General features: G+C 41.5%; 1 protein-coding gene across 1 annotated transcript in view; it reads left to right on the forward strand.

Moving 5' to 3' along the window:
• The window catches only part of LOC106713985 (actin-binding LIM protein 2), a 35277-nt gene that overhangs the window by 4056 nt on the left and 5909 nt on the right, over positions 1 to 25312 (forward strand). Inside the window, exons 2-11 of the mRNA XM_045684028.1 lie at positions 21225 to 21385; positions 21650 to 21768; positions 21878 to 22104; positions 22844 to 22901; positions 23594 to 23927; positions 24116 to 24187; positions 24459 to 24633; positions 24710 to 24837; positions 24926 to 25037; positions 25116 to 25261. Of these exons, the coding sequence (XP_045539984.1) occupies positions 21225 to 21385; positions 21650 to 21768; positions 21878 to 22104; positions 22844 to 22901; positions 23594 to 23927; positions 24116 to 24187; positions 24459 to 24633; positions 24710 to 24837; positions 24926 to 25037; positions 25116 to 25261 (1532 nt within the window). The remainder of the gene's footprint in view (positions 1 to 21224; positions 21386 to 21649; positions 21769 to 21877; positions 22105 to 22843; positions 22902 to 23593; positions 23928 to 24115; positions 24188 to 24458; positions 24634 to 24709; positions 24838 to 24925; positions 25038 to 25115; positions 25262 to 25312) is intronic.

Consider the following 25312-nt stretch of genomic DNA (forward strand, 5'->3'; position numbering starts at 1 on the left):
TTAAAACGTATTCGTATTGTTTTTTACGATTAGATACAAGTAAAATTCGATATCCTCATTTTCGCTGTGATTTGTGTTTAATTTGTCGCAGCTTTTAAACTTACTTTAATATTAGTAGAGTCATTGTAAGTTACAGGAATAAAGCGATATAGTGATGACATCAGAACAGAGGAGAGATATTTACAAACATATTTACAGTGTGTAGTGTTCCGTTTCTGAGTCCGAGGGGGAAGGTGGTCGCGTGCCTGCATGCGTTGCATCACCTCCTACACAGCGCACACTATTTTGAAGCGCCAATAGCTTATTGGTTGATTACCGAATTATCGCTCTCGTGGTTGTGAATTTGATTGCCATCCTACTATTGTGAACCATATCTTAGTAAACGTGTTGTCGATTTCTGGAACATCCAAAAAATAAATTAGAATAATATATGTTTTTGTACAAATATTTGTGCAATGGAAACTCACGGAAAGAGTTCGTTGACAGTTGACCTTTGTTCTAATTCACGAGGCACAGGGCTAAACTCGCGTGGCGGCGGCGGAGCACAGGGCAAGGCCGCGACATGGGACACCTCGTACAGAAATGTGAAATGTAGGTACAATTTTCAATTAAGCAAGTTTTTGAAACTTGTGTTATACATTATAGGTATACAATTTATTACCAAACAAATGTTACATTCAATCTGTCAAAAGAATAACCTAAATTATGCGTAAATAAAGAAACAAATTCATAATAATGCAGGCCACAATGTTTGGTAGAAAGTTTATCTTAAAAATATCATAAGGGAAAGAAAATATGTAAGGAGTATTTGGTGACTTGAACCGACGTATATAGAGGTTGTTTTTTAATTAGTGTCATGACATTTCCGACGATGTGTTAAATGTGACAAAAATGGCCTGCGTGATGTCATGTAGAGTGCGCTGATGTCACCTGGTCTCCAGCAATGAACATCGACCCCAAGTTTCAGAGACAATGTATCTTTTTATATTAAATCTGTTATCACGCTCCGGTGATTGTTGTAATTAGTTTTATATCTGTAAATAATACTTTGTAAGGAATTGAGTTTTCTTTAGTGTGATACAAAAAACAAATTTTGTATTCTTTTTGCATTGTTAATATGTTTTTGTAGTACGGCGAAGGTAAACCTTGAACAGTGGTAAAGTCAGCAGCAGCATTAGCTGCACGAATGTCTCGCTCGGCCGAAATACCACGACCATACAGATGACACGCGTCAAGTGGAAGTTATTCCGTGTTATATACGTTGAATTTGTCCCGGAGGCCATCATCTAAGTATTTCCATTGTATAATTAGATAGATATTTATGAGAACATAATATTTACAAGAAATAATTATGATACACACTCCCACATATTATTAAACATGTTTTAAATGTTCTCACGGCATTATAAGACGGAAGCCGAGTTGTACAAACTTTTGTTGCGCGCTGTATAAACAAATTCATTTGATGTGAGAAGTTATGCCAGCAATTACAAGCACTAAAGCCGGTACAAAAAAAACTGAAACAAAACTTCACTTAAAGTATCAAAATATTTGTGCACTCTTGTTCTCTCGCTCTACTAAAAATTGTACAATGGAGTACAATTTTTAGTTCGGCATCAGTATAAGCTGAAGAAGGCTTAGAAATTAAATCACTATTGCACAGAAATTATTATACTTTAGAAATCTGTCTTAACTGCCTGAGAACGATCGCCGTCTCTCAACACTAACATAAGTTGCACAATATAGAAAAGAGAATGTAAAATCAATTTTGTTACTTTTAATTTCATAAAAAATTGTACCATCCATAATTGCCATGTCCCAAATATATAGGTAACCATTTTAAAATAAAGATCAGTTTCTCTAATGAGTTTTACAACTACTTTGAATAAGTACAATGATGTGCCTGTACGTGTTGCGTGTTGCGTGCTGCGTGCTGCGTGTATTGTGAGATGACAATAGCACTCGCATCGCCAATGGATTGTAATGTGTACACACGGTATATGGTAATGCGCGGGCTAATTGTTCGCCCTGTAGGCGCCACCGCTGCGGCTCAATGAACATAACACACACATTCAAATGTCGACTTTATCACACAACAATAAAATCACAATTACAATGACCTAGACATATCTAAGGATTGCACATCACCAAGATGACAGATACGATTATGAACTCTATCATTAAACAGTAAGATTGATATTACATTGGTGAAGTCGACGCGTCATATGGAACCCTATTTGTTGATAATTCGCGGGTATTTCACTATCAGAATGTCTCCGTGACTCAACATATTATTACTTACGAATAGTTATATATACTAAATTTATCATATTTACTTACTCAGTTGATAAGAAATCCAGGAACATTCTCAATAGAAACAGCATTATTATATGGTGACTTCACTCGTGTTTAATAATGTGTTGGTGATAATTATTACCTTGATGTTTCTGTCAACGGTTAATTAGTGTAGCTGGAAAGTGTTATAAGATCTAAAGGCGTGCAGTGAGGCTGGGTGTGGACCGGATGCGTAGCAATTAGTAACCGCCGTACTCCTCTCTCCGCCCCGTCTCTATACGTCTGCATTGTGAACTGCTGTGTACTGAAGTGTAAACAGTCTCGTTCAACATATGCTGGCTGTTTTGTTACATATTTAACAATATTTTATCTCCAACATTTAATTTTTAATTGAAATATAAAGCGCACATATCGCGTTGGCACGAATGCATATACATTATCTTTTTAATTGAATATAATAAGATTGTTTGTATAATTTTCCTCGAGCGACAATGACATCACCGGGCTTTAACTGCGACATCGTCGACATTGAGCGCACTCTCCTCTCCAACTCGACTCGAATCGAATAAACAGATTGCAGCTTGTAGCGTTCGTTAGCATAATCAGAAGGTAAAATGACTCGTTTGATAAATACATACAAGCGCTACAATGTCCTCAGCAATATAAATGATAGTTTTGTCCATAAACATATATTTACATGAACCCACTATACACTGTTTTATATATAGCGTACTGATTCACTTCTCTGCGCTTCTCATTAAAATTGATTTAAAAAATATCTGTATGTATTCTATAACAACTTGTATTTATATTCAGTCGATGTTACGTAATAGTGACTCTTGAAGTAATTCAAATAATAACTAATCGTGAAACATCTAAATCAATTAGTTCAGGAGAATGTGACACGGTGACATGTTGGCAAGTTGTGTGGTGTGTGTTCCGTCTCCGGGTGTGTAATTGTAGATTTGTAATGTGGTATCAGATTGCTTGTAGTGGTATCAGTCGCACCGATACCGCGATGATAGCGCGCCCGGAATGTGCCGAATTACTACACAAGATACTCTCTCTCTCTCACTGTCACCTTTCGCAACTATACATTTCTGTATTACTATAAATGATAGCGACAGATATCTTTCCATACAACAGGATAGGTATGTCTTTCTATCAGCTTTCATTACGTAATATTAAAGTTATTTTGGTTAACCGCGTCATGTTAGGGCGCGTCTATACTTAGCCGTTCGGTCACAGGTCGCGCGTCTGCTCCAGCTGTTCCTCCACCCTAATGTACACCTATATTTATATCAAGATTAGTCCACACACTTGAAGAAATGTATTTGTAGTCGATTTTGGACCTTTTACGTTGGCATTTAAAGTTAATATAGTTAAATGATTCATCATGTTTACCAAGGTTCGGTTTTTACGAGCGGCTCGAGTTATAAAACGCGCAATTAATCGCGTCATGTTGAGTCTTTATGTCGGACTTTATATTGTTTGTCATTTAGCTGTTGCCTGTTGCTAATAGGTCGAAGGTGAGACGAGAATTTTTAACGACCGAATTGCACTTGTTGTTTTCAACTGTAACAGTGTGTCGCTATACACACACAACCGCCCGGCCGCGAACGCTGCAATGTTGATAACATCCGACATTCAAGTGTCATCCATTGATTGCGCCACGCGGTACATGTGTACACCGCGCCGCATAGTTACTCCCTCGCCGTAGCCATCGCCATCGCCACTACTAACCTATCTATGGACTAACCGTGAGAATTTTTGGGGTAAATAGTACATTCTTCACATTGTGAGTATAAGTTTAAGTCGTCAGTGAAGCGACGACGAGCCAAGAGAACATAAGTAAATTACGCACTGTCCTACTTTGCGAGGATTGGCTATTAGTTATTACTAGGGCAACATGTTCTCTAAAAAAACATTGAGAAGGAAACTCAGATTGTATTATTGTACCGCTTACCAATAAAGTACACGTAACGTAAACTTATCCATACCACATATTTATTGTAAATAAGAACTAAAAATGTTATCATTTGATAGATTCGACTGCGCGACTTGAGCTGCCGACTGTACATTGTCTGGGAGCGGCGCGGCTGTAACACGTTGCAAAACAGTTTATCGCCTCACGCCTCGCCTCAGACCACACGATAGAGTGCTGTTTATACTTTTTGTTTAGTTTAGCGAGGAGTTTGGATTGTTGCTTCATTCACTTGTCTGACAAAGAAAATGTTAGTTTGCGGCCGGCTTCTGTACTTGGATAACAATGTATCTTTTGATTTGCCTCAAGTAAAGTTTATTGTTGAATAAACTAGAAACTTATCGCAACATGTGGGTTGTGTTAATTCTATAAAAATGAGTACAAGTTACCACTGTCTGAATAGGCTGACGCCATCGCCGTTCGTCACACAAATACCAAATTTATGTAAGGTTGATAAAAGTTGACGTGAGAATTTAGATATTTAATAAGTGAAAGAAAGTACACTGTCTAGTTATGTTTGTTAGAAGCGGAAGGAGACCATGTTATAACACCTTGTAATTGAGTGTAGGACGTGATTAATATTTAATTGCTAGTGTTGATACATTACTAACATCCGAATAAGTCTGTCTCACATTTGTTTCGTTTTACAAACATTTCGAAAGCCGCAGTTCATGTATACGTACACTTCTCAGTCCTCACCGTAATATCCGTTGTCAAATGTTTCTCTGCCTTTATACCTGCAGCACTGTTTAAGTGTAAGCGACGTCACTCGAGCGGCAACCCCCGAGGCGGCCGGCGGCGTGTTTGTGTCACGTCACGTGTTGCTCGTCCCGCACAACGTGTCACGTGCGGCGGCGTGTCACACGAGGACTGTAATTAGTCCTCACTCTTTCGAGGAGACTGGGAAGAGGTTGTTGAAAAACTTGAAACATTAAGGAGGTGTGTGACCTCGCCACGTGGCGGAATTGTCTTTAATATTTGATAAGGACTTATTTAGGGTTCATATGAGTGATACATTATGAATGGGGTTGGTTTTTAGTTAAAATCTACATTATTTAAACTATACAAGTTATTTATAAATTGTTTTTGTTACAGGTAAACAACTGTCTCCAGTGGGTAATACATACACACATACACACGTCCTCTGAGTTGTATTGGTTGTGAAGTGCAGACTCTCGTAATTCAAAATGTATTTCGTAGTTTATACATTAATTGTAACGCAACAAAAACATTAAGTTAAATTTAATTATAATTATAACTTTTATACCTACTCACCATCATGTTATTGTCAATGTCAATGAGTTTAATTACATAATGAATTGACTTAATATTCAGTTTGAATGAGATGACGTCACATAGTGACATTGTGCGCGCGGTGTGCGACCTGCGTGTCACTGCCAACTTGCAGAATTAACTCGCCGGTTGTTTGTTTGTAAACATGTTGTGAGTACATTGTGATGGTCACTTCATACTTTGACCCGCCTTATTGAGAATTATGCACTATGATCTAACTCATGTGGCTCTTATGTTGTATAAGTTAGCGCCATCCGCATGCGTGTGCTTTGTTAACGGATATGACGTTGCCTAATGTATGGCGGAAGCGTTCCTATAGCGGCGCATTTCCGCCTTTACGCATTGCTTCGTGCGTACGAATGCTCGCCGAGCGGGGCACGCGCCTTATAGGCGGCTACTGGCTACTACCTACATAGATGCTTACTTGTAACTACTAAAAGCTGAACAGTTGAGAAACTATTTTATAATCATTGCGTGGCGGTGACGTCACGTGCCGGCAGCAGAGACGCGTGGCCTTGTGTCCGAGCGGTGAGCAGTGCCGGTCGGCCGCTGTCAAGCGCTCCCTTCCTTCCTGCGGCCTACAGCTGAGCCTGTTCTGTTTGTGTCACAGCTCTTGATTGAAACAGGATGTTGAAGACTACACGGAAATGGTAGCGAATTGTCCGTGTTTCTGACAGCTTAATATTTCCACTTTATTCATATGACAGCGCGACGTGATATCGACCATGTATTATATACTTATTTTGTAACATATCTTATAATATATAATGAAAAGAAAATTTTAATTTAGAACAGGACTTAGTGATAGTACAGGCAATTGTACTGAATTATTTTCGAGTTGGTTTATTCAATTTGTATCGTTTAGGTTTGTATAAACAGTATTCCGTGTGCTGTTTACATGAGGATCCATTCATAGTTTTTGGGGCGCAGTAAATTTCTCGTGCGGGAGTGAACGCTCTCCGGGCGCCAGCGGGGCGCGAAGCGCGGCGAGGGTGCGGCTATTCCTGTGCCGTTATTTTTACCAAATTCCGAGGCGCGGAATGCTATATGTGCTGCGTCTCGCAGAGGTACACCTCCTCCCCACTTCCCCTTGTTCCCTCTCGGTACAGTCGCTTAGGGAGTCGTTTTGTTCATTCCTTCGCTGTGTTCCAGGCATAGAAGTTAATTTAGTAAAAGTTCACCTCTGCACTTTGATGTTACATATTATATCCATTAGATTATATATCTACCAGTTCAATCTTATTATTACCAGAGAAGTTTGAGCCACCAGATAATTTTTGGTAATTAGTAAAACTAAAGTAGTAAATGTAAATCCTATCTGTTTTAGAAAAAAGTCTAAAGTCCATTCACAATTAAACGAAGTGAAAAACACGCGTAAAGTTCGCGTCAACTGATGACAATAGCCATTTAGCTGATGTCAACAATGTGAGTGAGCGTGACGCAAGTGAAGGTGAACTTCATTCATAAATTATTTGCTGTAAACTCTGCCCAGTGAAGGATTATTGTAGTTTGTTGCTTGGCTCACGGGAATACCATACATTGTGCTGGAAGTTAATACTAGAATTCATCCCTGCATTGCTCAGCAATGCATCTGCATTTCCTGTGGTGTTGCGGATGTCCATGGGCGTCGATTTTCACCACAGTCTTCCCGCTGCTCGTTTGCCCCTATCTCTTATAAAAATATTCATTATTATATCTTGTATCGATTTATGTATGTTTAAAAATGTTTGATATTCTATCATGCAGAAAATATTCACACGTCACATTATGATTTCTTAATAAGATTATTTTTAGACGAGCACATTCTTCAGTACGCCAAAAAGTATTGCAACGAGATATAAATATGACATCGGTGTCATTTCCTCGCATCATGACGCCTACACATCGCCGGTTCTATTTTAGGAGCATATCCGAGACTCGGGATATGTTCAGCGCGACAATTAGCCGCCGAGCCGCTCAGCTGCCCCAACAACAACGTTGGCAACCCTAAAGGGATGTCACTGAACGATATCGATATTTTACTGTTCTTTTTACCATCATCAGATCAGCATTGAATAATTAAATTATTCTTACCCCTACTATGGTCTTATCAAACTTATATTTCATACAAAATTAGGTATTGTAGTCGCAAACCATGACGAGGGAAAACATCATTTTATATTGATAATAACAAGGAGATGATGACAATTAGTACAGATGTTTTCTAAATGTGTAACTGTAACATCAATATAAGTATCGATACTCCTATCTTGTGCAGTGGTCAACCCTAACCCCTAATACTTTGATGTGTTAGCTCTAATCGTCCAATTGCCGGGTCCGCGCCTACGGAGTCCGGTCCATTGCGGAAAGCAAGCGGAGCGCGCTAGCCTTCCCCTCGCCTTCTCCTCGCTTTGAACCTTTTCAATTACAGTGGATTTAGTCCGCTCATCTCATTTCGTTACACTATATCACGCTGAATTGCTGTTGTACAAATCATTCGGTGCACGACTTTTAATTGAGTACTGTTCCAATTCATCAAACTCGTAAATACTTTTCACAAATCTTATATCAACTAACTAGACAATTTAAACTCCATTAAAATAGTACCAAAATCTTATTTATGTACGAAAAGGAAGGCAAGGAGTGTATAGTTTCTAATTAAAATTATTGCAAGCGGAAACTGCTATCAAAAATTATTGTTATCATAGTTTCCTGTTATGCAATTACTATTTCTTTCAGTCTCGTTAATTCAAGTTTTTCTAAAAACGGCAAAACAAGTCACGCAACGTTTGCTAATCGAGTGCGGAAATTGAACACCTCGCTCACCGCGCCCCTCACCCCCCGCCCTACGTCCAGCATTACGTAATTTATAGGCCCCGGCCTGGCGGTGTGCGGTGTGCGGTGTGCGGTGTGCGGTGTGCGGTGTGCGGTGTGCCGTGTGCGGTGTGCCGGGTCAATTGACCCGCTTACGTAAACCATGTCACCGGCGCCACCATACCAACATAGCGCTTCAATGTTTGAACGCGCTAATGTATCCTCATACAGTTATGAAAATTTGAGTAATTATCGCTCGACTAGTTAACCTGTGGTAGGCGTTGTGCGATGAGGTGTATTCATTACCGGGACGCTGGAAAAGAACCATTTCGTGGTGGTCGCAAGTTAAACCTCATTCGAACTCGTTAACGGAGCGCCTTCAAACACCGTAAACACGGGGAGAGCGCCACATTGCTTAGTAAATTATGCGACAATGAGAAACAATACCGCGAGGAAGTTTGACGGCTCGTGAAGACTATCGGTTGCTTTATGCTTCCCCTGTAGAAATAAACGACCTTAACTGTCCGCCAGCGCTTTTATGTTCTATTCGAGTTGATACCGCGCAGACACAGACGCTGGCCGCTGACGCAACGACGATGTGTTGATGTTAACATCGCCGTCGGCTGCGCACCATTCACAACGATTGTTTGATACAAAACATCCAGTTATGGCCCCGCGCCGACAACGCGCGCCGACCGCGTTGAAGACGGACTTATTGTGCGGTATCGAGCGCGCGCCACCGCCGTCTCGGATGTATCCACACACAAAACAGTTTACAAACAGTTAGGATCACAATAGCCGACGCTGCCCGCCGACAAACTGCTCCAACATTCGCAACACAACAACAGCCAGAACAACAAGCTTATACTAATTTCACGATATGAGAATGTTTGTACAAACATCGTTAAGTTTAAATGCATATGAAATAACTCTTACACTTTGCTGAAATATACGGGTATTTTCAAAGACCCAATTTAAGTTTGCTGAGCTTTGTAACCTTTGTAGTCTACACGCGAGAGAGCGCTGTACTACATGACCCGACTATTGACCTCCTGTTCCATACCTAGACCCCAACACTTGCATGTCGACACATACATTATTGCTAATGACTTTTGAACTTCACTGCGACTAGTTGTAATAGCTTATGCAATCGTAAAATATGTACCAGCCAGCGGGTTATTGTACTACAAATAGATACCAAGATAGTAATCTAATGACACATTTTTTACTGCCACGATTATATTTGTAATGTTTGGTGTCGTGTCAGCTCTCTTCAGATGCAAATACACATTTATGGAGCACTAGCTGTCGCCTGCGAATCCGTCCGCGGGGAATAATAAAAAAAATAATAAGTAACCTATGTGTTCCTCCACTATGTTCTACATCTGTACCAAATTTCATCAAGATCCTTTCAGCCGTCCCCGAGTTACCTACTAACAAACATCCATCCATCCATCTAAACATTCGCATTTATAATATTAGAAACTATTATCTTAATTCTTAATTAAGATAATAGTTTATTTTTATCTTTCTAACTGACTGATAATAATCAGCACTCTGTATGTTTTCAACCTAATAATTGTGATATAAACTTAATTGACGTATTTTATGTATAAGGTTTATATCAAACTTAAGTCGGTCGATTGTTCGCCTCAAGTTGTTGCCCTTCGCGTAGACAATTTGTATGCGAGCACTTACTTATTGTTTTATTTATTACCATTGGAAAATATCAGCAATCCTACACGTATCATAGATATTTCCACATCGATACAACTGTGATAGTCTATAAGTAAAGGGTCTTCTTCCTAATAGATGTAAGTGTGTAACCCACAGTTCCTCTGATGTTTTTGATCACTTTCAATCATCAAACGACTGTTAAAACTCCTACAATAAATCATTTTCAGACGACGAAATTCTATGAATCGGTGGTACGATCTTCTTCGCTCCATGTACAGTATACAGTGTTCAGGTGACGCGCCGGCTTTACTCATGTATCAGCCGGCAGCCGCCGCCGGTCCGCTAATGTTAATCAGCTGATGTCACGTTGTGCAGCGCGTGCTGATAACCGGCGCCCGCTTGCGCGCCGCTGTTGAATAACATTTAAAATTTGCTAAAATTAAATATAATTAAAAGTGATGACTCTTAAAATATATGACTGTGACCTATTCGCGGTTGACGTCATTTTTTATTATGCCTCAGACGGAGATTCGATATATATTATGTTGAAGAAGTAAATAAGCTTAGCAAAGACTTTTCAAAAACACCTGGGTTTTCAAAACTCTTTTTTGTTTAATTCCGTTTAACCAATGCCTTTATGGTTCTTTGTGTGTTGTTATTTAAAATGTCATAATCCACTTTCTACTGATTGAATACCGGCGGCGGCGGCGGCGGCGGCGCACTGGTAGAGTCCTTGTGCGTGCAGCATGAAGTATGTACTCGTACGAGTACTGATACATTATTTATGAGGCCAACCTCACGCTATGTTCTACTCATTTATATTTTACTGAATATCAACTATATTTTTTTACGTACAATTATAAGATGAAACATTTTGTTTCTATTTTCTCAGTGACAGTCACTGGTGTACTGGTAGAATGCAACGTTGTAACTGTCCTCCCGTACACACCGTACACTGTTGTACTCACTGTTGCCGCGATGACGCTATCGCCCTTGGCTCGCCTGTAGCGGCCTCGCGTGATGTCACGCGTTCTGCACAATCTCACTTATTTCTATATTTACATATATCTACACATCAACATCGAAAATATACATTTAAACATTCAGATATGCTGTACAAGATGATCTATCTATACATCTGATACTTTATATATGATGAAGCCGATGATTGTCATTTGTCAAAAGCAATCTTTAAATCACTATAAATATCTCGATACTGAAACTATTGTACTGTCTGTTGCTATCAAGGCTATTATAATTAACTGGATGTACTTTTGATAATCGCAAAGTGATAGTTCCATATCAGAAATAACATGCGTTTAAATAATGTCCTAACAAATGTTGTAGATAATGATATAATGTATATCGTATAAGTATTACAATTATAAACTGCTTTTAGTTTGCTTTCTAAACATAACAATAAATATGTTTCTAAAAACAGATTATTTGCTATTAAGTGAATAGATAGCATTGTGCAGGAGCTTTTAATTTACAAGTACTAAGTAAGAATAACTTGATCATGAGAATTCAATAATAATCTAAGTTTATAAATTGTGCATTCAATATTCGCGTTAAAAAATTAAACCAGGTTATTGTCGGATATACGAGTACATGTTTGCAGTGAAAGTACAAAGAGTTTAATTAAGTCAAAAGTTATTTTTGCAAAATATTTACTTTCCATGTTTCGTGAAATGTGATCTATTTATTGTTGAGATGAATTGATAAAAGTTGTTCTTTGTGTAATTCAACAGTAATGAATGAGAAAGTAATTCATTCACATGCAGGCCGGCAATATTTTGCCAAAGTACTCGTACACTTACCATATGTCATCAACTATAGATGTATTGTACTGCATTATGTGCTCATATTTTATTCGTACCAAGATATAAATTAAAAATTATATATAAAACTGTGGTATAAATGTTTCAGTAGCGCTGTTTGTTTGTAGTTTATTCAGTACCTACTAGGTTTGACCCGCACCTACATATATCACTGTTAATCTCAATACCTATATATAGTTTACTTGACAGCTTAGTAAAGTAAATTTAACTGTGCGTATGTAATTTCCACAAAATTAACAATAGACCGTTCTGTAAACAAGTAGTAGTTATTAAGGAAAAAGTAATTCAATCAGCTAATTATGATGAATCGGTCATACCGCAATGGTTAGCCGACTTTATGTAATGCAAGAGGAAACGAGGCGGCGTGCACAAAGCTTACAGTGTTGCAACTATAATTGTCAATTAGCCTACATTGTGGCTAGCGGCGTGCCCGCTGCCCACGGGGCGCCGTGTGACGTCACCCACATGGCGCTACCTTGTCTGTGCTCATTATGTGGAATTACTCCGATACATTAATGCATCATTCAGTGAAAATTGTTAAACAGCCCTAATAGCGCGTTCACCGCTTTGAAACCGTACGTAGAGATAAAAGATGTTCCTTCACCACATATCCTGTATGGCTCCCGATCCTTATCTCTTCCTTGACCTGTTAAGCCAAAATGAGATCATATTAGCGTCGGTTCAATTTAAGTTGACATTGTTGTGCGGTGCGTTGTGCGACCTCGTGCGGTCGATGTTATCACACAATGGTACAAGAGACTGTTGACGATGCTTCCCTCATTAGCTAATATAATATATATGTCCGTGACCTCGCCTAGCGCTCGCTCGTAGTCTACAAACTAGACATGGTTTGCAATTGTAAAATCCCTTGTTAGTTAAAATGCTGTTGCCGAAAATATTCAAACTATAAATTAATTATCATGCAACATTGATTACAAACTTATTTACTTACATTATTAATGTTGATTGTTTTCTAGCATCGTTAGATGTTCATTGAAATGACACACATTTGTGTTATCTAAATTGATACAATACAAATAATTACTTAACAAAGTTATTTTAAGTTAAACTATCAGAAAATGATCGTGTGAATGAAATATAAATACTATAGTCTGTACATGACATTTATATATTCAGAGTATACAATAGATTTAATTTATGGTGAATAGGTTTCTTTTGTATTCGGACACATCGGTTTTGATATGCATTGATTGCGAATAAATCGTATTTATCCGCCTCATTTGGGACAATAGTTGGTATAACCCTCATAATCTAACTTTACACAAACATCCAATGTTCGCTCAGCTGAACTAATTGATTCATTCATTTGCTTTTGTTCCCAAATTAACCTCGAGCTTCTATTTCTTATTTGATCTATAAATAGAATTTTAACATTAAAAAGTTTTTAAAGAACACACGCAGTTGACTTAGTGACGGAACCCGAAAATAAACCTCTAGTAATGTAATTCAGCTGTTCTTTGTATCCGAGCTGAACAGCGTAGGATTGTTGACCTTGAGCCGCTGTCGCTAGGTCACCCCTTGCGCACCCTACGCGGGAGGCCTCAGGGGAGGGGGCGTTAGGGTGTTGTTTGCACTGTATGCTAACAAGGCCATTCATCTTAACTCCGAGTTGTTTTATAAGGTGTTGCGACTACAAACTGACGTGTGAAGTAACGAAGTGCCCAAAAAAAGTTTCTGAGTAAGTCAATAGTCGCATCATATCGTGCTTTATAACTGTTCTCTTAAGCAATTAATGAAATTAATAACTTAATCTTTGTACAACTATTTTAAATGATAGAAAATGTTGAAACTTCATCGTTCATTCCTTTTCACATTTGCTTCTTTTCTATCCTAATTTTCTTTTTATAATTCAATATTCCGCTCGTCGATATTCATTAGTCATTTGCAAATTAGCTATCAACAATGACATTCACTTGACAGGTGATAAGATATGACGTCGCATTTAGAACGAATGGTAATTTTATTGCAAAACGTTATGCAAAAATAATTGCTATAATCATAGTGGATTACATAATAAAAACGGAACGAACAAACAATGTCAGAAAGTGGACCACAAAATGGCTAACTTTATTATGTCATTCGGCAAAATATCAGCTGAGCGGAAACACAACGACGACATGTAATGTGGGCCGACTGCTCCCCCAACGAAACGACTAGCGGACATTGTATTGCAAGATACAAACTTTATTGCGGCTCGTCGTTAACTGAATCCATCGCTAAAATTTCTTCTGATAGAAAGTCACGACCTAATTTATTGATGACATGAAAATCATTATAATTGAAGTTTTAATGGCGTTCTCAGATGTCGTTTGTTTGAGAGACTCTGTAATAGCTTGCATCAATATCCCCGCTGTCATGTTGATGGATTCGACGTGCGAGAGGGCGCCGCGGGGCGAGGGGCGGGGGAGAGCTCGCATCGTTTGAATGCTGCTTTCTTACCGACCTCAGTACACTAATGATGGAAATATAAACAGTTACCTGCCCACAACCAACGCCTGATACGTAAATCTCTCAAGTCGTCGCAATCACTTGATTCCAGTTCATCAACAACCGCGTCTGATAAACACAGTAATATTTCGCATGTATTTTACAGGACGCGGGACGTATCCGCGATTCCTCAATCTTTTTCCACACAAACAAACGGGCGCACTGTTTTGTCCAGATCATTTCACAATGTTGCCGGCAACGGCAACCGCCTCTGGGCATCGCAGCGCCGGCGGTTCTAAGCGTCGTCACCTTTTTGTTGTCTCAACAAAAATATTTGGGAATGAGTACGCAATTACCCGTTAATTACGATGTAAATGCGTTTATGATGAGCACAGAGAAAGCTCTACAGAGTCAGTGCGGGGCGCACGCAGCTTTCTATTTTTTACCACGATATTGATGGCTCTTAATATTCAGTTTCATCTTAACGGCTTAGTGAACTCTTATGAGATTGCTCATCTCAAGGCTACTTGTTAAATATTATGACGATCAGCTGTTGACATACATAAATTTGTAGGCTCTACGGAAAATGCTGCTGTTATTTTTACTTTGGTTTATCATCTGATCTGAACCTGTTGCTAGACAGAGTACCTATATGTAGAAGGTAGGAGGTCTGTCTGAAGCAAATTCCCCGCTGTCTCGTAGTGTTTTAATGAAAACGCCAGTCTAAGTTGCGGTGCGGTGGCAAGGCGAGGCGAGGTTGAGTTCCACAATTCATTATTTAATGAGGTCACCAGACACAGACACCCGGACCGCGCGGCGACAAACACCGGTGCAGATTTAAGGAATGCCTACTTGCAGCCCGCGTTCTATATCGAAAGCTACTAAATATCTACTCTGCCGAATAAGTAACTGTATAAATTGTATTTTTTTAGATAAAATTGTATTTCATAAATTAAACTGTCGTATCTAATTTTGTAATAACTAGCTGTCGCCCGCGACTCCGTCCGCGCGGAATTAAAAAAAACTTGATTAGTTGCCTATGTGTTCTTCCAGACTATGTTCTACATCTGTGCCAAATTTCATCAAGATCCGTTGAGTCGTTCCGAAGATACTTTCTTAGAAGCATCCATCAAACCATCCATCTATCTAAATATTCGCATTTTTAATATTAATAAGATAAGTATTAAGTGTAAAGATTTAAGGGTTTTCAGTTATTCCCCAATAAACTGTTCTTGAAGTTTAACGAAATTATTTCAAAAGATTTTTCTCGCAATGTGTAACTTGTGTGTGTGTGTGTGAGTCTGGTTAAAACAAAAAACGCAAACGGAATGTTAACATTTATCTAACTATAAACATAATACAGAATTGTTTCTGATATAATTACAATTCCATCCATCGGAATTTAATCATAACAACAAGATCTTGTGTCGGGCTCCCGGCGCAGACAATGGTGCGGTGTTCTCACGGCGCGAGGCATGATGCGGCCATCTCGCTGGCGAGCGGAACCTCAGAGACACGACGCACGCCGCCTGACAAACAAATTTTTCAAAACATATACAAACCTTATCGATATCAACTAATTCTAAAGCATGACATGGTCTGGTATCCGTAGGTAACTGCAAAGTTATTGTTGATCACGTAGCCAGCCCATGGGCAACAGTTCACAGGGCAAACAGTAGACTACGTGCGTGTGGGCGCGCGACATCCGACCCGTTCGCACCAATTGCCTCGCGCCTTGAACTCATTGCTAAATTAATCTTCTTCCCACATGCCCACATCCATACGTCCCATATATGAAACATTCGTACACGAAAATTTCATTGTTTTATTTAAATGCACAGGAATGTTGTTTGTTGCAAGTTATATTAGCGTCAGTAAGTACGGATATAGAAAATATTCAAGTGTTGGGGTACTCCCTCATGTGCTTGTAACCCGCGGGGTCGGTCGGCAGCAAGGTGCTACAATTGCCGTAATAAACGCGTGACCCGGCTTCGTCGGGCCCGCTCACCTCACAATTAACTCCGTCGCCTGCGCCTGCGCCTCCACTCAACGACACTGATTCACCAGTACAAATTCATTGAAGGAACATTCTGTGCAGTCACCCACACAATCTTTCCCTATTGACAATTTGAAAAACCTTGATTTGTTACAAAGTAAAGTTTCTAAAAAGGATTGTAATTTAATGCCCGTACAAATTGAAATAGAAATTAATTTACAACATAATTTTGTAGATGCGATAAAAACACCATTTGCTGTGAACTCTACTGATCTTCGAAGTGGCGCAATGTTGCGGCTATCAGAGCCGTGTGATTGACGCCGGACACGACGGACGGACAATACGCTTTATAATAACGATCGCATTACACTTTCATATCGCCGCGCCCGCGCCAGTTACAGCGCCTTTCTAACGGCAACATCTAGCCATAATACTGGACAATGCCGTCAAGCAATTTAAGTTCGAGATCTGATTCCACTTAGAGTCCGTATTTGTGTCACATTTTTATATAAAATATATTGTGCTGTACACAAACAACGCTAACGACTCGCTCCTCATTGGTCACTGCCCAGACAGGACGTCAGCTCGATAAATTTCGGCGATAGTAAATCTGTCGTGTCGTGCCTATTGCGGCGACAGCCAGTAACGAAGAAAAAGGAATGTATGTTACAAGAGCGAAAGAGCCGACGGCACTCAATTATTGTTACATTATATTATAGTATGTGTCGTGCAACATTACGCGCGCTGCGAAGTCCTATCATAGAAAGTTTCAAGCAGCCATTTGCTAAGCCGATATCTCGTGAAAGTGTCTCGAATTATTGCATCGAGCAAGACTTTCCTTGGAGCGGAGGTAATCGATACTCATCTAGAGCTTTCAATGTTATGTTCTCTGTCTGACTTGTCATGTCGCATGTCGATTGTAACCGGTTCAATTCCACAAAGCAGTCACATTGCGACCGCAGGAATTGATACATGGGTATTTAATTCACACTCCACTAAAATTTAAATATCCGAAAGCAGCTCTTATTTTACTTCATTTTATTCAAAATTATCTTTTACAATTGCGAATCTACAAAAAAGAAATAAACTTCCTCAATAATCTAAACACGGAAAACATTAAATTAACTACATTTTAATTGGTTCCTCCTGAATCGAGGTTATTTAAATTTGTTTTATGAGTCATCGAAGACAAATGAACATTTTTAGCGACACGACATGAGAATTGTGATGAAATACTAACAGATAGATGAAGACAAACTCCTTGTTGACTTGGCTACAGAACTATATAATACATTGGATTTATTGTTAGTTTAACATCAGTTTTTTAGACTCAAATTCAATTAACAACCAAACATACATATAACATCGACAATATAGAAAAATTTTAAAGTCGAGAGTAGAAATAAAAGAAAAGTGCTTTGTCTAAATAGTAAATGAATAATCATCCTCAAATACAGTATTATCTATTTCGTAACATTGCACGTCTTTACTGTTACTATATTTTTGTCTAGATAATAATCACCTTGTGTGTATTCGGCAGTGCCCCGAGGCTCGGAGCTCGGGGTTCGGGGCAGGCTCGAGTGCGATTGCCTCTCTCGATTCGATGGCTCTTATGCAACCGGCTTTTGATCGCGGCCGCCAATAAACCGGCGACTGTGGATTTTGTTCACAATCGCTCGCTTTGATCCGACGCTGACAATATGTGGGTCAAGTTCAACTCGTATCTCTTCTCGTAAATTTAGAAGTTACGTCATTTTATAAATATGACGAACGATTTATATGTTAATTTAAAACGGTTTCAAGTTTAGGTCAGTGAGACTTTTTATTGAGGAAAGTACTTTCAATAAATAATGTCTTTTTATCGTAGACAAAACAACGATCGATATCTTCTTATCTAAATCTTCAATATTTATAAATAGAAATGTTTGTATGTTTTTCCATATACTACGCGTGGCAAAACTATTAGTGAGATTGTGATGGAAATATGATGTTGTGAGGACGCAAGACTTTTAGAATTTTATGTTATTTTAACTTTGGCACTGTGACGTATGCCGGATATTTGCGATAATCAAAATTCGATCTCCCGCTGTCTTATATCAAATTGACCAGATCGGCAGCTGTCAAGATGAGTTTTTTTTGGTTTCAGTAATTGACGACCATCGTTACAGCCAGCAAGCCTCAGCCTCGCCGACCTATTGTTCCTCACACATCTCGCCCCGCCCTCGCCCTCGCCCCTCGCCGACCACTCTCTCGGCTCGCTCCGAGATTTCTCTCACTTTCATGTTTTAAATTATTCCCTAGATCTCGGCACGCGATATAAATTAAAATAACAGCAGCTACGCGCTCTGTCTCTCGGCTCTACAAATTATATGATAACGGCCTTGTCGGCGGCCCCGACACGCGCTCTTGACACAAGTGTCTCTGCTCCGACACAAACAGCATGTGGTTATTTTGAAATAATAATCAGCAATGTCCTTCCTATAACTGCTTTCTACTGAGTTACAATATTCCATTAAGTACAAAGCTCACTGTTAATCTGAATATAACAATGTTTGTTGTTTTACAACAGTTGAAACTCCATAATGTACAACATGTCTGTTTACAATCGACATGTAAATACACGATATTGTAACTTATATTTTTGTAAAATATTCATTTCAATATGAAACAGAAAAATTATATTTAAAATAAAGCGATAAATGTTGTTACGATATAAATATTTCAATTGGACGTACATATGTAGTTGTAATTCAAGTTGATATTTTCATGTTTAAATCCAGTACCGCTGAGTCAGAATCGCAAAGCGGAATATTATTCGGTTCTTGAAGCCAAAAAATAGTACGACATGACCTCGAGACGATGCGAGTCACGTCCAGAACGTCTCTACGGCCTGTTGACTCATGCACCTCACATGCCACAGGCGCCTCACACGCCTCATATGCCTCACAGAAGACTAACCATGTTTCACTATATTTTCACAATCTTTTGTTGGGTTTCTGAGTATTTGTAGTCGGGTGCATGGCTTATCCAAGTAAACAGATGTAACATCGATACAAAATAAATAAATTGAACATATTTTCACATAGCGGATGCATAAACTTCAACGCGATTTAACGCAATCAGAATACAAAGGCAATCACGATGTGATTTGAATATAATGTGCGCCACCAGAGGGCGCGAAAAGTGGAGCAGTATTGAGGTGCAGTTAGTGCACCGAGCAGCGAGGTCAGCGAGTGCAGCATTGCGGAGTGCATTGTGACCTGGTGCTGGGCGGGTCAGCGGATCAATGAGCAGCCGCCGACCCCGACAACGACCTGACGAACTCCTTCCCCTCCTCCTTCAACTGCATTTGTCGCAAGCACTTACAAATTAATTTTTGGTATATTTTCTTGACATTAAATTAAATGTCGCAAGCATTTTGCGTTCGAACTGCTCGTACCTATGATTATTTATAACATTATCGCGTTCAATGTTTAAATTACTGTAAATACATTACTTGTGTCCGTTATATATTTAACAACATAGACATTGGCAAAATGTGTATCTTAATTAAATGCTTGAACAGATCTATCAACTAAATACAAAATGTCGTTGGATAAAATAGTAGTAGTAGCGTTTATATAAATAACTGTATTTATGAATATTTAATTATGTATAGAACAGTAGACAACGACGAGTGAGTCATTGCATTGAAGCGGGTAGAACGGGGACAGGGCGAGGCGGGAGTTATGTCATCGGCTGATGTTTTATTTAAAACACGTGCCATAAATTACAACTTAATTGTAAGCGGTATACTTATAAAGCGGCACGGCACGGTCTCTGCCGATGACGATAGCTTTTTATACACATTGTTAGTACGTTAATGACTGCCTCATTCATCCCATGTTCATGTGCGGATATGGAGAAAGTGAAAGATGACACAATTTGTCCAATAAGAAAACACTCGAAAAGTGATTAATGACTAATTCTGAAGTTTTGTTTTGTATACCTACATGAATGTACTCAAATACTATGAGGCAGAGGCAGTCAGTTCGACAGTCGCGGTGCGCGCTTTTGATGTTCGTTAGCTTATGCTCATTGAGCGTCGAAGCACAACATGACAAGTCTCGCTATATTCGGTAGTGCGGTGCAGGGCGCGCGGCTGTGGCGGCGGCAGACAGCGCGGCTGCAGCGGACAGCAGCGCGCAGGAACGAGGTCGACGACCCGGAACCCGCGCCATTTGCCCAGCTTTGCTTCTCTTTGCTCATACCTCATTTAAACTTACTAGTTTTTGTTGCCAGTTACTTTTTGTCTTGTTCATTTTTGAGGACTTTTATAACGGAATGTCAGGCGTGTAAAGTCAACAAGGTGTTTGCGTTTTAAACGGTTATTATGGCCTTAGTGATAAAACAAGGAGGTATAAAAATATCCCAGGTTCATTTTAATATTTGTCCGTCGAATGTTACCAATTTCTAAATCTCTGCCTATTGTATTGGTAATATGTGAAAGCAGACTCGTCCCGAATGACTTTACCTTTGTTTCGATTCCATAGTTTTTCTTGATTTATGCTAAATGTATTTTGTACAAACGTGAAAACTGTTTAATGAACCGTTATTAAGTAAACGCAACAAACGCAAATGAGTAGAAGTCGTGCACAAAAACTGTGAGCGCACATACAGCAGGAGATATTGAACGCATACCGCAATTTGCTACATGTCTCTATCGTTACATTAGTGCGGTGGCGAAAGCTCCTTTCTACATGGAAAATATACAACAACAACATAACTCACACCCGTGTAAACAACACTCAGGGTGAAGATAGTTTACAGATTTCGTCACTTTCATTTTTCCTCTTTATCTCGCCTCTGTCTACACATGGGGGTGTCGTATGTGATGCGTGTGTTTGTGTGTTGTCAGGCAAAGTGGTGTGTGGCGCTTGCGGCGGCAAGTGCAGCGGCGAGGTGCTGCGCGTCACCGACAAGTACTTTCACACGGCGTGCTTCACGTGCCGAGCCTGCTCCGCCTCGCTCGCCCGCGGCGGCTTCTTCTGCAAGGACGGACACTACTACTGCCCACAGGTACCTACACTGCGAAGACTTTCCTAGCTGGCTTATCTGACAAAGTGTTACAGTAACATTTTGCAAAGTAATATGTCATCGTGAGTCTGGTATGAACCATTCATTTTTTTCATAAAGTCTGCAAACATTATTTAACTAGTTGGTACATTACAGGGAGACTAAAGCACATAAATAATGGTAAGAACATTTCAGAAATCGCCGCAATCAATGTGTTCTATATTCCATTACAGTGTAATATGTGAGTGTGTGTGTGTCTGTGTGCAGGACTACCAGCGAGCGTTCGGCACACGGTGCGCGGCGTGCGGCCAGTACGTGGAGGGCGAGGTGGTCAGCGCGCTCGGCAACACCTACCACCAGAAATGCTTCACCTGCGCGCGCTGCAAGTCGGTACCCACAGCTCGCCTGCTTTATTTCCATTGCTTTCCTTTTACAATGAAACGTAACATAAAAGTTGTAGCTGCGTGACTGAAAGTCCACTGTGTGGTGTTCCAGACGCGCGTTTCCGTCGGGTGAGAAGGTGACGTACACAGGGTCGGAGGTAATCTGTGGCGGATGTGCGGCGCCGCAGCGACACACGGCGCGCGCTGCAGCGTCCCCCGCGTCCCCCACCACACCGACCTCTCCCGGCTCGCCCGGCTCCCCCGCCTCGCCGCGCTCCCCCGGCTCGCCCGTATCCCCCGACAGAGACGACGTCGACCAGCGTCAGCCGGACCCCAACGGTGAGCCCCATGTTGATCACGATGCCTATACGAGACACTCACGAAGTCAGAAACCACGGATTTACTACATTTTTGTGGATCAAATGAGAGAACACTGGCGTTATTGTCACTACCCAAGTTACGTGATGATGGATGTTAAAATGAAGCTGTATGAAGTATATTATTATTGTTGTCCGCCAACCGCTCGCGCCATCCGGCGCACAAATTGCCCGGCGGCGGCGGCGGCGCAAGCGCATTGTACACACGCTTTGTTAGCGCGCGACTTACTTTGAGGCTAACCTTCACAAATTATGGTCCATTTTTTATCAATAAAATAGCCGACGAATCGATGTAGATAAACTGATAACGATTTATTTTACATTATACCGTGACAATCGCGCATGCAGCCACCTGAATTCGCCAAAATAGCGAAGCTACGGCTGCCCATAGACGTCCACAATTGCAGATGCATTGCCTACCTTTAATCGACGGAGGAGCGGACGCACAGAAAAATAATAATTCCCCTTCCTATGCGTCCACTGCTCCGTCAAATCCACTTCCCCTTCCCAACCTTTCGTTATTACAGTTATAAAGGGTGGGGAATGAAAGAGGACTAAAATAAAACGACACACGAAATTACTTCCACTTCACGGCTGTTTTCTTTGTGGTCGTGATATTTCACTGTACGATTTTGATTTGTGGCTCTACCTCTGTAAAACGTTCAGTCTGAAGCTAACTCGTGACGTGGCTTGTGTTGCAGAGTGCGCGGGCTGCGGCCAGGAGCTGTCGGAGGGGCAAGCGCTGGTCGCACTCGACAGGTCAGTGAAGACTCTTCTTAGATATAGTAATGTCAACATGTGTGTGTGTGTACGCGACCTTGCGCTCAATTAGAACAAATGTGCCACTTTGTACGACTTCATTGTTCTACAACAATTGCCATTTGGCATTATCTATTTGGCGTCACTATGTTTTTGTTCATGTTCATCATACCTCTTTGAATAACTTTTTAGATGGACTTTAGAATTGATTTTGAAAATGCAATTCATGACAAATTAGCTTAATTTCAAAATTAATTTAATATGCTACGATTGCTATCTAAATGTAATTAACCTTGTCTGGTATAATGGGATTTAGTGTCATGTGCGCAGGAAACCCCGCGACTCCGCGCCGCTGTGAGCAATAGGCCGGCAAATTGTCCTCACTTTGGGTCAAGCTATTTGTTTACATGTCGGCTATCGGATGACGTCATCTATTACTATAATATCTATCACTCTATGGAGGAATTTAAAAAAAATTTAACACGAACACTAAATAAGTTAAACAAAAAGCAAGTAATACGTAATTTCAAAGGCATAAATGTCTATTTTTAGTTATAAGCAATTTTTGTTAATTTACTAATGTTTTTTGAAATCGTTCCAAGAAAAGGTCTATGTTTGTGTCAGGACATGTTGTAGGTGAACAGTATCGTACTGTATCTTGAGTGTGCGTGTGTTTGTGTGTCCGGGGTCAGACAATGGCACACGTGGTGTTTCGCGTGCGGCGAGTGCGGCGCGGTGCTGCGCGGCGAGTACATGGGGCGCGGCGGCGTGCCCTACTGCGAGCGCGACTACCAGCGCCTGTTCGGCGTGCGCTGCGCCTACTGCCAGCGCTACATCTCCGGCAAGGTGCTGCAGGCCGGCGACAACCACCACTTCCACCCCACCTGCGCGCGCTGCTCCAAGTGCGGCGACCCCTTCGGCGACGGCGAGGAGATGTTCCTGCAGGGCGCCGCCATCTGGCACCCGCGCTGCGGCCCCGCGCCCAACGACCCCCTCGCCCTCGACCGCGCCTGCTCCGAGCTGCAGGTACGCGCGCGCCCTCGCGCGCCCACACGCGCCCACACGCGCCCTCACGCGCCCATACGCGCCCACACGCGCCCACACGCTATTTCATTTTCTTCATTATTTTTGTTGTTAAGTTGATTTTTTTTTATTTTTATTAATGACCTGAACTCGACTGGCGACCCTGAAATGGCACTGGTTGTAACATGCAGTGGTCGCTGAGGTCGCGCACTCCGAGCGTCAACGGCTCCTACTGCAGCCCCTACAGCAGCCTCACCAGGAAGGTCCGACATCATTTTTTTTTTTAGTTTTTATCACCGCTTATCGATATATTATCTTTAGGTAAAATTGAAAAAAAAATATTTTTTTAAAGATATCGATTAGTGGCGACGTTTTATATTTTAAGTTAATTTCTTCTTTTTGCAATTTTTTCTTGTCATTTGTGTTTTTTTTTATTTCATCATACAAAACCTTCCGACCTAATATATCACAAATATTGCAGCGAGAATAACAAATGTTCGTAACACATTTGACGAGAGCGAGCGTGTGTTACAGTACGGGTACCGCGGCGTGTCCCCGGGACTGGCGCTGCGCGGAGACCGCTCCGGCGCCTCCTCCCCGCACCGCATCACCACGTACTCCTACCTGGCCAGCGAGCCCGCCACGCTGCGTCGCTGTGTGCAGCCCTACGACCGCCCGCCCACCTCGCCGCACTTCCACCGCCCGCCCTGTGAGTGTCCGCCCCCGCCCCGCCCCGCCCCCGCCCCGCCCCCACACACACGCTCACCGCCACGTCGTGTCCGCAGCCTCCGCCAGCACGCGCGCCAGCTCGCGCCCCGGCAGCAAGGCGTCCTCGCGGCCCGGCATGCGCGCCCTCGTCGACTCCATGCGCAGTGAGACGCCGCGCCCCAAGTCTCCGCACATGAACAACGAGGTACCGCCCCCGACACACCTCGGGCCCCGCCCCCGGCCCCCAGCCCCCAGCCCCCGGCCCCCGGCTCTAGCAGAGTGTCGCGTTGCAGGAGCCGATCGAGCTGTCGCACTACCCGTCGGCGTACAAACCTGCGCCCGGCACCAAGCCCAAGATAGAGCGCGACGACTTCCCCGCCCCGCCCTACCCCTACACTGACCCGGGTGAGTGTCACACGACCACTAATGTTATTTTGTCTTCTGGCTTCTAACACTGCTTTACCCATTGTTTGTGTGAGACAGAGCGGCGCCGGCGGTGGTCGGACACGTACAAGGGAGTGCCGGACAGCGACGAGGAGGAGGGACGTCACAACGGACACAACGGCGTCGACCACAAACTGCAGCGCGAGGAGCGCGAGCTCGCCAAGATCGAGAGCGGCATCGCGCAGGTGAGCACCACCCCCCACCCCCACCACTCACCCCCCACATATACGATAAAT

Source organism: Papilio machaon, chromosome 24 (genome assembly GCF_912999745.1).
Source record: "Papilio machaon chromosome 24, ilPapMach1.1, whole genome shotgun sequence".
NCBI lineage: Eukaryota > Metazoa > Arthropoda > Insecta > Lepidoptera > Papilionidae > Papilio > Papilio machaon.